The sequence below is a fragment of the Lissotriton helveticus genome, chromosome 3_1 (genome assembly GCF_964261635.1).
Source record: "Lissotriton helveticus chromosome 3_1, aLisHel1.1, whole genome shotgun sequence".
NCBI lineage: Eukaryota > Metazoa > Chordata > Amphibia > Caudata > Salamandridae > Lissotriton > Lissotriton helveticus.
The window spans coordinates 783,170,930-783,184,083 of record NC_136061.1 but is presented as its reverse complement, the minus strand read 5'-3'; the positions used below and the strand labels follow the sequence as shown (position 1 = coordinate 783,184,083).

The window sequence follows — 13,154 nt, the reverse complement described above, 5'->3', positions numbered from 1 at the left end:
GAGCAGGGTGGATCTCTTGACCACCAAAGCAGTTTTATGGGACTGGTCGAGTCGGAGAAGTGCTCTTCTGGTATTAAGTAGGATGTATTTAGAGTGGGGTACATGGGCCAAGTCCATGGTGAGGAGAGCCGAGAGGGGTGCATGTGCCATTAGCGAACGTTCAATAGTTAGCCATACTGGAGTGTAGGATGTACCATCAACCAGCCAGAGGGCTCCCTGTTTACAGAGGAAGGCTGTTTGGTAGTTCCTGAACGAGGGCAGGCCCAGGCCGCCCTTTTCTTTTGCTAGTTGCAGCTTTTTTTGTGATATCCTGGCTTTTTTCCCTCGCCACAGGAACTCTCCGAACAACCTGTCTACCTTCTTGATGAATTCTTCTGAGAAAGTCATGGGGAGCATGCAAGCTAGGTAGTTGACTAGAGGCGTGCACATCATTTTAAGAGTCTCAACCCTACCCCACCAGGACAAAAATTTAGGTGACCAGCTGTCTAGCAGCGTGGATATCTTTTTTAACGTTAAGTCTTCATTTAATTTCAGAGTTGTAATCAAGTCCTTCTCGAAATCTAGCCCCAAATATTTAAAAGCTTTTGGTTGCCAAGTAAGACCGGATGATCCCAGGATTTCCTTACCCCCGATGTTGTTTAGTAACTTAACTTCTGTTTTATCTTTATTCAGTTTATATCCTGATACTCTAGAAAAACCCTCAATTGTGTTCATCAAGGCCGGGATAGCCTCGTCAGCTTTTTCCGTTAGTATCAGCACATCATCAGCGTATGCAGTCAATTTCACAGTACAGTCATCAAATGGGACCCCAACAATGGCGTCATTATGTCTAATATGCCACAGAAAGGGTTCTATTGCTAGTAAGAACAGAGATGGTGATAACGGGCAACCTTGTCTCGTCCCTTGTTTTAAACAAAAGGAGGAAGAGAAGGAACCACCCGCTCTGACCTTAGCAGTAGGGCCGGCATACAGAGCCATTACAAGTTTAGTAAACGTCTTTCCTAGATTAAAGTTGTGTAAAACTGCCTCAAGGAAGGACCAATCTACCTTGTCGAAGGCTTTCTCTGCATCTAGTGTAACAGCTACCGTGGGAGTTTTCAAGAGTTTTGCTTTCTCTAGGGCATGGGCTAGTACTCTAGTGTTGTCACTAGACAGTCTGTTTTAAGAAACCCGCTTGAGACGGGTGTACGAGGGTAGGGAGGACTTTTTGCAACCGGGTTGACAAGATCATGGCTAGCACTTTACAATCTAGATTAATCAGGGAAATCGGCCTATAATTCTTTGGTAATGACGGGTCTTTGCCGTCCTTAGGCAAAACTGCAATAGTCGCTTCTGCCAACGTGCCCTTCACCTCCCCCGACTCCGTAAACTCATGAAAGAGGTTCAAAAGAGGATCAACCAAATCTGCTGCGAAGCTTTTATAAAATTTAGCCGTAAAGCCATCCGGCCCCGGTGCTTTCCCACATTTCAATCCCCTGATCGCTGTTTGCACCTCTTTGGCTGAGATCGGTTCATTAAGACTAAGTTGCTGTTCAGGTTTTAACTTTGGTAATTCACACTCCTGTAGGTATTCCTGAATCTTATCTCCAGCTACCAATTCGTTTTTAGCATATAAGTCCTCGTAGAAGTCTTTAAAGACCTCAGTAATTTTTTGGGGGTCCGAGTGAGCAACTCCCGCCGAATCCCTGATAACCTTAATAGCATTCTTTTGCACTTTGAATTTTAAGTATGCCGCCAGGCTCTTACCGGCTTTATTAGATTCACATAGCTTAAACCTTCGCTTCCTATCCAGCCATACCCCCGCCCTTTCGCTCACTAGTTTGTTATATTCGTACTTCCTGTTGGTCATGATATTTAGCGTTTCCCGGTCCCTTGTCATTTGGTGTTTGTTCTCTAGGGCAGCTATCTCAGCCTCCAGCCCTTCCAGCTTTACATTACAATTTCTGTTCATTGCTGAACGGATTTTGATGCACACCCCCCTTATTGTACTTTTTAGAGCCTCCCATCGCACTAGGTCTGAAGTGTCCCCTCTCGCATTAATCTCCAAATAAGATCTAATAGCTGCCAGAATCTCAGCTCTATATTGTTCTTTGTGTAGGATTTCTTCATTGAATCTCCAAGACGTTTGTTTAGGTGATGGTTTAGTGTTACTGATGGATAGAGAAATGCACGAATGGTCCGACAGTACCCTTGGTTCAATTGATGTATCCTCTATCCTTGCGACGCCATTTTGTGTAATGAAAATGTAGTCAATGCGGGAGAATGAGTCATGAGGGGAAGAGTAAAATGTGTAATCCCTATCTGTAGGGTTTTGAATTCTCCAAGCATCAATTAAATGAAATTGTTGACATAATTTAATGAAGGCATTATGCGACTTGTTGGGTTTGAATGCACACTTAGAATCCCTATCTAAGGCTGGGTCAAGTGGAAGATTAAAATCACCCCCAATTATATGTACCGCCGTATCGGGTATCGTTGCAATCTGCTTTACTAAATCCTGCCAAAATTCTAAATCATTAGTGTTAGGTGCGTAAACATTAGTGACAAAGAATTCCGTGTTATCCCTAGAGAGTTTCACCGTGACCCAGCGACCTTTTTCATCTGATGAGGATGACAGTAATTCTACCTTGGACTTTTTTGACAATAAAACCAGAACTCCATTCTTTTTACCGAGTGCACTAGATCCTACAACCTCCGAATAAAACTTGTTGCGCAGAGTGTAGAATTGTTTAACATCTAATTTGGTCTCTTGCAGCAGAACAATGTCCCCCTTCTGCCTACGCAGATAGTCTAATATCTTTTGTTTTTTAACGGGCTGATTCAGACCCTTAACATTCATGGACAGAATTTTCAACCGGTCAAGTGAGGTTGTACCAAGTGGAGTGGACAGTGGTGGATGTGACATTTACAGTAGTATATGTATCATGGTTATTCCATGAGAACCAAGGAAAGACATCTTACACGGTGTATTATGTAAAGAACACATTGTTTTGCTCCATATGATGGAAAACGGTCGACAGTCATGAATACACATTCGGGTGCCTAGGGATATATCACGAGTGGCCTGAGTACAAGTATACAAACACATCATATGCCTGATACAACTTGTCCAATCAAGAATGAAGAGACAGACCAGAAGAGAAGGAAGAGAAAGAAGAGATAGAAAAGAGAGAAGTGGCACCGAAATTAGAAGAAGAAGAGTGGAATAGAATGAAGGAAAAAGAAGAGAAAATAATACGGACCATAAAACACAACACCCATCCCCCCCAATCCCCCACAGCCCCCCACCCCACCCACCCCAACTGTAGTACAGAAGCATGGCGACGTGAGGAAAACCGCAGTAACCCTCCCGTCTAAACTAGTCATGTACAGACATTGGAACTATTATGCATAACACAAAGTGCATACAAACATTACGCAAGTGGAACGATGAAATGGTGTGGCTGAGCCAACATGCAAACAATAGCACGCTTCCACTGTATATTCCTTATAAATCGGAAAAATTCCTGAGCGTCCACTAAGCTATGGTTATTGAACAGAAATTTGATAATACAACAACATGGCCCATTGTAAGATATTATAGCATCATATCCTTCATAAAAGGCTCGTAATGGTTAGCAGTTTCTAAGTCAACGCATCAGCGGTGAGCAACCTAAGCAAAAACAGTAGATCATTAACAATCATTCCCTTAAACAGAGAGTTTTCAATGCTGCCGGAGCGTAATCCGGTCTACTCCGAGTAACCTGCCAGTGTACCGGAGTCTGGAGTTAAGCAACACGTTGGAATTTATATCTTACCATCCACCACCTCAGTGGAGTCAACGAGGCGAGTCTGCTCAATTCAAAACGAGAGAAGTAAAGTGAAGAAACTTCCTGAGCTTTAATTCAACCCCTTACGCCATATTTCAGTGTATCATAAATTTCCCAGTGCAAGAGGGCTTCCGTAAACTTTATGCCTCATCATGTAGTAACCTAGCAACAGATAGGACCATTAAACTTTAACATGAACAGAGCATAGAGAGCTTGATGGGAGTACTAAAGCCCAGATGTGTTCATTTGTATCCTGAAGCTGAAGCCGAGGTTGCTAGACCATTCGGGTTATTAGTCTCCATGTCGCGTTCCATATCTCGTTCTTCCACGTCTTCAAGCATACGTTTGAGCTTCATGGGGTCCGTGAAGTAGTGAGATGACCCTCGTATTGTCACCCTGTACTTCGCTGGGCCCACAAACCCAAATTGGTATCCCTTCACTGACAGTTGTGGACGTAGGGCAAGGAAAGCCTTCCTTATTTCCACGGTCTCCTTACTGTAGTCTTGAGAAATGTATACCTTGGAGTCTTTCCACAGAATATGGTTGTGCTTTCGCACGAAGGCTAGGATTTGCTCCACGTGCTGGTAGCGTAATGGTTTGCATACGATGGGCCTTGGTCCTCTCTGCGTTTTAGTGATTCTTCCTGGGACTCTATGCGCTCTGTCAAATTCAAGAGGGTTTGTAAAGGTCATGTTTGTGGCTTTAGTGAACCAGGATTCCAAGAACTTAATGCATGAACTTTCCGATTCTTCTGACCCTTCCGGAATTCCAAAAATGCGTAAGTTCCCCCTCCTGTTCCTGTCTTCCAACTCCGCCAGTCGTCTAGTTGTCTGGTCAGAGGAGATGTGTAGGTGTTTCAGAGCCGTTGAAGTTTTAGCCTCTATGTCTTCCAGGCGACTGATCCGGGATTCTGTTTCTGTTAGGCGTGCATTAGTATCTCGGATATCTTGACGGATCGCCACCACTTCCTCCTTAGTGGCCTTGGCTAGATCCTTCACTTCGTCTAGCCTATTCAATATCATGTCTAGTGCGTCTGTAGGAACATTCCTTGGTTTGTCTGGTGATCCCGGGTTCGAATTGTTTGTTTTAAGTCTCTTAAGGGTTCCCTGATCTTTGGTACCCATTGCGACCACTTGATCCTTTCCTGGGATGCTTAAAAGGTTGGGCAGCGCTTTGAAAGCTCCCCTTCGGCACTCACGCGGCGCAAAATAGACAGCACTAGCCTAAATAGGAGATTGGTCAGCCAGAAACCAGGTCACTGATAGTAATAACACTTCGCAAAAGGCATCTGAGGAACAGAGCGTCCCATCCATTCATTCATTAAGTGCACGTGGTGATTGTTGAAACTGGAGCATTAGGGAGCCCACTGTGATTTGATGTCAAGCAATCCATGTGATCGTTTCAGCAGACTTAAGCCTTCATGGACATATCATCAGCGTTGCATTGTAGCCTTTAGGGGATGCTTCTTAGATTAATGGTATGCACTCCAGGTACACAGCGTGGCAACATTCATCTCCCCCCGGCCAGATCTGGAATGTGTGACTAATGTGTGACTAATTTCTTCCCCATATGTCGGATTGGGTTACAGCAATGCTCGTCTGGCATCAAAACCGGCTGATTTGGGCAGAGTTAATGAGGGGAGATACTTTGCCTCGGTCTTCCAGGCATTACCGAGTGGCGGCCGCCATCTTGGTAAAGGTTAGGGAAGTCTCAGCATGGCCGATCGCACTGTACTCACGCGATCGGTAAATTCAGCTGTCTGCCCCGGTGCGCCAATTTCTGTAGACGTGCCCACCTACTTCAGTCCCTCTTATGATGTCGGGTTTTTCGCTGCGCTCCGCAGGAGCTCACATCGCGCTCCGTCTTCCTTCCCTCAGTCACGCTGCCGCCATGGACGTCCGGAGCCTCACTCGGTGTAGCTCTAGATCCGCTGCAGCCCGGGACACGCAGGTCAGCTCATTACAGTCAGGGAGTGATCCGATGCTTGAATCTTCGGTCACATCCCAGCTGTGAGCACATAAAGGCGTTCCAAATTCAGGTGAAGACGCTCGTGACGGGAGGAGAGGCGCTCTAAACCGCCATCTTCCTCGGCGTCCAAGCCACGCCCCGCGAGTCCACAGTTTGATGACATTTGTCTTATGGCCCATCTACAGTAGGGTGGGTAGTCTTCTGGTCACTTATGGTTCAGTCATTATCGCCACCGAAGTCTGCCAAGCTGCTCTCTTAATGCAAGAATTGGCTGGGAATTTGAATTTCATGAGGTTCCCTCACTTAAGCATGTTAAATGCGTTCTAAAAGGGAAAAAAGTATCCATGAATATTTTCTGAATATACAAGAGCTTCTCTTATCCGAAGTTCATTTGTTCCAGGACCCAGACCGGGAAACTCTAAGCTCAGGTATTAGACCATTTCTCCGTGTTCAGGGCATTGCTTAAATTGAGCCGATGTTTTCTGGTGTTCTGTACTTTGTCATCACTGGTACTTTAGACAACCTGCCACATGGTCTGTTATGAGCGCAGCCACCTTTGTTTAATAATTCAATATATATTAAAATCATCATTACCTGACACCCAAAGTAATAAAAATAGGTTGGGCAGAAGGTATTAGTCATTTTCAATGTATTTAAAAAAAATCTGAATTGTCACACTTATAGGAGTGTGATGGTACTTGTGTTGGTACTGTCATTGGCATTAGTGGCACGTGTAATGAGTGGTGTAACTGCAGTGGCCTAAGGTCCCTGGCATGTATTTTTTTTGTTTTTTTAATGCAAATTAGGCACTGGTTCAGGGAGGCCACAGAGGCAATTTCTCAGTCTTCCACCTTAGATGTCATAAGAAACAGCCTTCTGAGGTTGCTCAAGGTGCTCTTCGTGACATAAACCCAGTTTGATCACAATATGCCAGGCCTCATGATTTTTAGTTGAATTCTATTTTTGATCAGCCTAATCATTATGTCAAAGTTTTACTTCAACAATACCCACTGTTTTTTCCGTCCCCCTTATTCGGGAAAATAAATGAGTATAAGCTTGCATAAAAACCTGCAGGTGAGTGCCCAGTAATTCTTAAGCACGGAGTAAAACTCAAGACAAGATTTCAGTAATCTGAGCCCAATTTTAACTCTGCCTTTAGTCCATTCCTGCCTAGCCTTTTCCAATTGAGAGGGGTTCTCTTGCACTTTCCTGAACTGCTTCATCAGGCTGGGAATAGCACCAGTTTCAACAAGTCAACATTCCGATCTATGTGTAGGAGGCAGCCTGGGCATCCAGTAATTTGCAGTGCACCAATGTCCAATTAATGTAATCCTGCTTCCTGGCTAGTAACCAATGTGCTATTAACAGGCACTGGGTTACCTGCTTCTGCGATCAACTGAATCAACCATGTCAACAGACATCCTTCTTTATTTCCCTCCCCATGCTGTTTGGCATTGAACTCTTCAAAGTCAAGCATCCGTCCTGTCTAGTACCTTGGAATACTAGATAGAAATCTTCTCACAAGTATGAGTCCTCCAAATAAAATGTTAAACTTGTCGCACTTTTAGGCTATTAATCCCATTATCCAGAGATAGAAAAATACTTGAACCATCAATCACACTCCGCATACTGTACCCATGCAGACCTCCATCATGATGACCCTTGTATTTTACGTATATACACCTGTATTTCACGTATATACACCTGTATTTCCTAGTGATCATCAACATCCTTGAATATAGTTGCACTTTTTAAGTATTAAACATGGGCTGGCTCACTTGCCGTTAAACAAACCTACACTGAATACCACAACTCTAACCAATTAAAGGGTGCTTAGAGTATTGGTTCATGTCTTCATCCCTGATCGAAATCTGCGCACAAGTCGACTCGTCCTGCAGCTGTTGACTCCAGAACCTTGGGAGGACTGCCTACCTTCAATAAAGACCCAAGACTTCCCGTGAACAGCTGACCTGTTCTCCTGCATCCTGCAAAAACTCTGCAACTAAGACTGAGGCTTCCGGAAACGCCAAAACCTGACACCTAAAGCCACCACTGCTCCCTTCTCTCCAAGTCTGAGTCAAAGTGGGTTAACAGTGTCAAAACGGTCCCCCCAGCCCTTCAGAGTTCGAGTCCATTGTTTCAACCCTCCTGAATCCCCCGATGTCTCCTGCAGCCTCTGCACGCAGGCCTCCCCTACTGCAACTGCTCTCTGTAAGAAAACCCAACACGTAAAGTCACCTCTGCATCCATTGTCCCCGGGCCTTGGAGAAGAGCACCAAGTGTGTCCTTAAGTCCCTGAGCATTGCAAGACCAAGCCTCCCTGGTGGTTCAGCCCGACTGGCCTTCCAGCCAGAGACTGCCGCCTCTTTTCGCAGTGACCGATCTCCATAGAAAAACATTGGGCTCCAGACGCTGTTTTGCACCCTGCACCCTGCACCCAGCTGCCCTTGTGCCCTTTGGTGTTGCCTTGGACCTTGCCCACCACTAACCGTCTCTCCTTGAGATTGGTCTCTTAAGTCACTGTACTGTACCTGTTTGCAAAACATTTTCTTCCTTCCATAGGATAACATTGCAGAAGCCAAAAATTCCAATCTCCACTTTTTGGGCCACTACGAGCCCCCGTGAACACCGGAATTGCAGTCCACCCCACCAAAAGCAGGCCCTGCCCACACACAAAGAAGTGAGTACTAGTAGACTATCCCAGCACACACCCACTTTTCTTTTACTTCTGCTTTTCCCTTCCTACACACACTTTCTCTCTTTTCCATCTTTTCACGTACCTTCACTCCTATAGTAGGACAGACGTAAGGGGGGCATCCGATCATGTATAATGTAACTTGTACCACAAGCAGGTACGCCCTGCTGAGGATGCTACCCCGCGAAGAGCGACGAATAAAATGTATGTGTAAAATTCTTAATAAAATACTTTGAAATAAAAAAATAATAATAATAAAAAAACAGTTACCTGAACGATTTCTCTCTGGTGCCTAAATCTATTTTAAAGATATTTGCTATTGTGTGAAATTGGTGTGGATCTTCTTCTTGAGTTGTGTATGTTATTTATTGATAATTGTGTGTATTTGCAAATGTCTTGCACTCCTCTTGATTAAGCCTAAGGCTGCTTGACCACACTACCCCCTAACAGGCACTTTGGGATAACATAGCAAGCGCGTGTCGACTCATAAGGGAACCCCTGGACTCTACACAGTATATAAGATTTTTGATATATCGCATAAAGTGCCAGCTAACTAGACCAAACCAATGAAACTCCATGAAAAACCCTTGGTCAAAGGTATCTTTTAGTTTTCTACCAATATAATTTGATCGCTTCTCTTTAAAATAAATAAAATTCCCTAACGAAGGCCTCAGTTTGAGGGATGTTCTGATTACGATGAAAACTGTAAAGATCACTGGAAATCGAAAGATTAAGCATGCCACTAAATATCTTACCTATTCAGTTCCTTCCAGGTAGATTCTTTTATAACACCTGTAAAGCCATTTTTGGGATGTAATTTTCCATGCATGGGAAACAGGTGTGCAAACCTGCCCTGAGTGACGCAAATGCATGTAAAGTATCCTGACGTTTTACCAACCCAGCTAATACGCCAATCTAGCAAGCGCCCTGCGGCCTAGGCCTGCCCATAGTAATGCCAAGATGCATAACTGGTTCTGTGACTTTAAAAGCACACCAAACTTACCCTTTTATGTCGACCTGGGACTACTGTCCATGTTCTGGGTTGTTGACGTGAAGCAGTGGTGGGATATTTTTTATTTTATAATACAATTGTCCTGAACAGATCTTTTTCTATGTCCGAAGAATAAGACCTACCTGACATTTCTGCTTCAGTGTGGCATCCATCGCCCTTTGTGGTCGTGACATTCTGTGTCCATGTCGACTGCATGCCTACATTGTGCATGTGTAGCCAATTATTTGCAGGGACAGATGTTGTGCAGTGAGTAGGTTTGCTGGGACCAGTAGGATGAATTTTGGATGGCTGCTGGTTTAGCATGACTTGGCACTGAGTGAATATGGATACAGTTTTCCCATGACAGTGGAAGTATATGGCTTGCATTCCCTTTCCTTTAGGGTGGAGTCCCAGACATTAAAGTGAGGGAGAATGGAGACAGGATCATTTCTAGAGAATTGTATAAAGACCCTTTAGCAAGGAAATGCTGATCAGATTTTCCATAGCAATGCCATCAGGTGGTGTTTTGGGGAGAGGGTCCGAGTCAGCAGATCATGTTAAGATGGGTGGAGTTTCTTGGCAAAACCTGTCCTTTTTTCTTTCCCCGATTGCTACTTCAGAAAAGGCTGATGAAAGCAAAGTGCAGAGATTTCACACTCCATTATGCCCCTATTTTGGATTTCCCTGCTTGGAAGCAGCATCATCACTACCTGCTGCAAGAGCTGTCACCTTTCACAAAGACTTTCTCTGCACTACAGCCAAAAAATAACATTTGAAGGCAACCGTCTAAACCGTAACAGAACCGTAGACTGTGGTTCCACATCCCCTGTCTAGAAAATGAGTATACAAATGGGACCCTGACAACCCCTGTAAAGAAACTTTAAGCCAAACAGCGTGCGTGAGGATGGGGTGTCTGTTGCAGATCTGTGACTCGTTCCCTGAGGAGCCATTGTTGCTACCGAAGTGGGGCATCTGCTTCGGACCAGACACCCAACTTCTAAAGACTAGCACCAGTCAAACCGTCTTGCTGTGCTGAATCCCTTACCTGGTCCAAGGAGCAAGGATGCTGCTACGAATGAGTGACGGTGACAGTGTTGCCTGACAATTGCCTCATTCAACGCCGGCTACCCTTAGAAGACTGAAAGACTGTTGTAAGTGCACAAATATAACCTTTCAGAAAGTTGCCTTTGACATCAAGAACTTTGGGTTCAAGCACTATCCAGAGTGACCTACAAGTTGCCAATGTGGCGATGGCTTATTGAACTTGAATTTGCTCTTTATCTTGCCGGATATCGACCCACGGAAAGTCACCATAAACATCATAGATTTACGAGAGGGTCACTGTAAAGCGTGTAGTGATTAGGTAAGATTCCCTGGGTTCGATAACTTGCCTTTCATTTATGCTCCCATATAATTGCATATTATTCTGTTTTGTTGTGATGATAAAACAATTTGTTTTACTAAAGGACCAGCACTGGGCTGGGCAGTGATTTATGTGTTTTTGTTCTGAATCTCTTCTCTATCTCCCCTCCCTCCCGTCACCCATCCCACCCCATGAGAAGAGTGGGACTGGTCACCCTTATTAGCCTGAGAGAGAAGTTTATAAGAAGTTGTACTTGACCCAGTTTGCAGAGCCGCAATGGGGTGGGCCCCAGAACACCCAGCAGGAAACTACCACAACCTCCATGGTTATGACCCAGTAGCCCTATGTCTGACAACCACGTAGGAGTTAAAACCACTTGGATGTTCTTTTGGATTTGTTTTGGAGAGCTGACTTAAAACATGCTCTATTATGTATAAATATTATTGCCTGGCTTCAATAAGCTAATTGTTTTTTACTTTTATTACATATAAATTTAGAGTTGTCCAGTGCCCCCTGAACATAGACTGCTGAAAAATGTGCTTTTGGGTCCAAAGCCTTGTACTTTTTTGGCCCACATGGAGATAACTGGAGAAGGGTGATTGGTTGTATCAAACTGACATCATAAACAACTATTTTCAAAGTAGAAAAAGAATATCAAGATTCCGGCCGTTACACCCTCAGTTTAGAAAATGCTTCCAGACAACAGTGTGTGACCTTAACTTGCCTATAAGGATGATATTATTGTCACTCTTTTGTACAGTGATATAATGAGAGTAGGGTGACCGTGGTAAATAAAAGAAACCCCGGCTTCATAGGAGATTCAATTTCATGTAATTCAAAAGGTTTGTGGTAAAGTTTTTTTAAGGTATTACTTCTAAAGAAAAGCGCACACCTTTGGCTATGCATGGCTGTACATTTCTGGACACAGGTTGTTTTCAGGGTTACTGAAGCTTCACAGTCTGCCTCAAAGCGTTCTCTCCCGCAGGCCTATCATTTTGTGTTTAAATGAAATGCTTAAAGAGGTCTGCACTCGAGCTCTCACAAGTTTATCTTGACTGACTCCACAACCAATGAGGATGCAGCCTTCTAGCATTGCATGCTGAGCGGTTGCAATATCTGTAAGACTGTTAGAATGTTGGGAGATATTTCGGCCTGTTAAATACGAACTGTTTTGAATGTATAATTACAAGTATTTTAGTTTTAAAAGCATTGTCTTACTTTTTTATGCTTAAGGTTGCACAGCCTGCTGAAGAAGTCGTAGAGAAGGCAGAAGAACCAATGGAGCACTAATCTTCGGCCAACAGGCGTTCGATCAGAAGAAAGTATCTTAGCGCTGACGACTACAATTTAATGATATCACATTTATTTTTGAAGGCCATCTCTCAGTTTGCAAAAAATGCACCAATTAGTCACGTTCTCTTTGATCTGCATATTCCTTTTTTTGTAATGGAAATCGTGGAATAAATGTTTTTCTGGAACTGTTTGTTCTTTTTTTAATCTTCTTTTAAAAAAAAATAAGTATTACATATTTTCCCATTCTCCTTAGGTGGTGAATATACATGTTTGTGTATAAACTGAATAACGTACCTTATATAATGAAGTATAAATGGGGTATACGTATGCTGAAGCCATGGGAGGGTGTTGTTTATTTTGTGTGTTTCTGATAATTATTGAGAATACTGATGGAACTACTTTACTGAATTCCAATGAGATATTGTACTAGTAGCGATGCCAGAAAGGAACATATGTTGCAGCATATCTTCTACCATTATGCGGTTTTGCAGAACGTAAAAGTGTTTCGTTTGCCCTTAGAACTGTCAAATGTCTAGTTCATTGCACTGCCTTGAGTTCAGTGGCTAAAGCAATTAAAACAAAAATCCAATTATGCCAGAAAACCGAAAAGGTTAAGCTTTTCCTAAATGTACTGACTCCAATATACATGCAGATTCTGATCTACAAACATATTTTTGCAATCTGAATTAAGCCCAGTGACAACAGTGCACCTCATGCCTGGCACAGCTGGCGGCAGCTTTCACTGACCTAATGATACATAAATAGATCCTAAAAGTGAATTGGAATTCGCAGAAACTCGTACATTGGAAGGATTAATCTCCGTTTTTAGAAATGTGGTGTTTTGGCAACTGTAGATGTTGATCTTGTCCAAGAAAACAAAGGGAGGTGAATAATGAGTCTCCTACGGGAGGCGCAACAGAATTTATTAAGGGGAAATGATAAGTTCTCCCAACACTATCAAGCAGAAACATTTATAGGTATCCTCACCCACTACTCTACATCAGGCATACCAAATTAATCACCGTCTGCTCAAGA

General features: G+C 43.5%; 1 protein-coding gene across 2 annotated transcripts in view; it reads left to right on the top strand.

Annotated features, from left to right (window-relative positions):
* Positions 1-12,304, top strand: part of PSMA1 (proteasome 20S subunit alpha 1) — a 143,120-nt gene extending 130,816 nt beyond the window's left edge. For both annotated transcript variants that reach the window (XM_078681017.1, XM_078681016.1), the window contains exon 10: positions 12,060-12,304. In XM_078681017.1, the coding sequence (XP_078537143.1) occupies positions 12,060-12,116 (57 nt within the window). In that variant the 3' untranslated portion in view covers positions 12,117-12,304. The remainder of the gene's footprint in view (positions 1-12,059) is intronic.
* Positions 12,305-13,154: the final 850 nt, after the last annotated feature.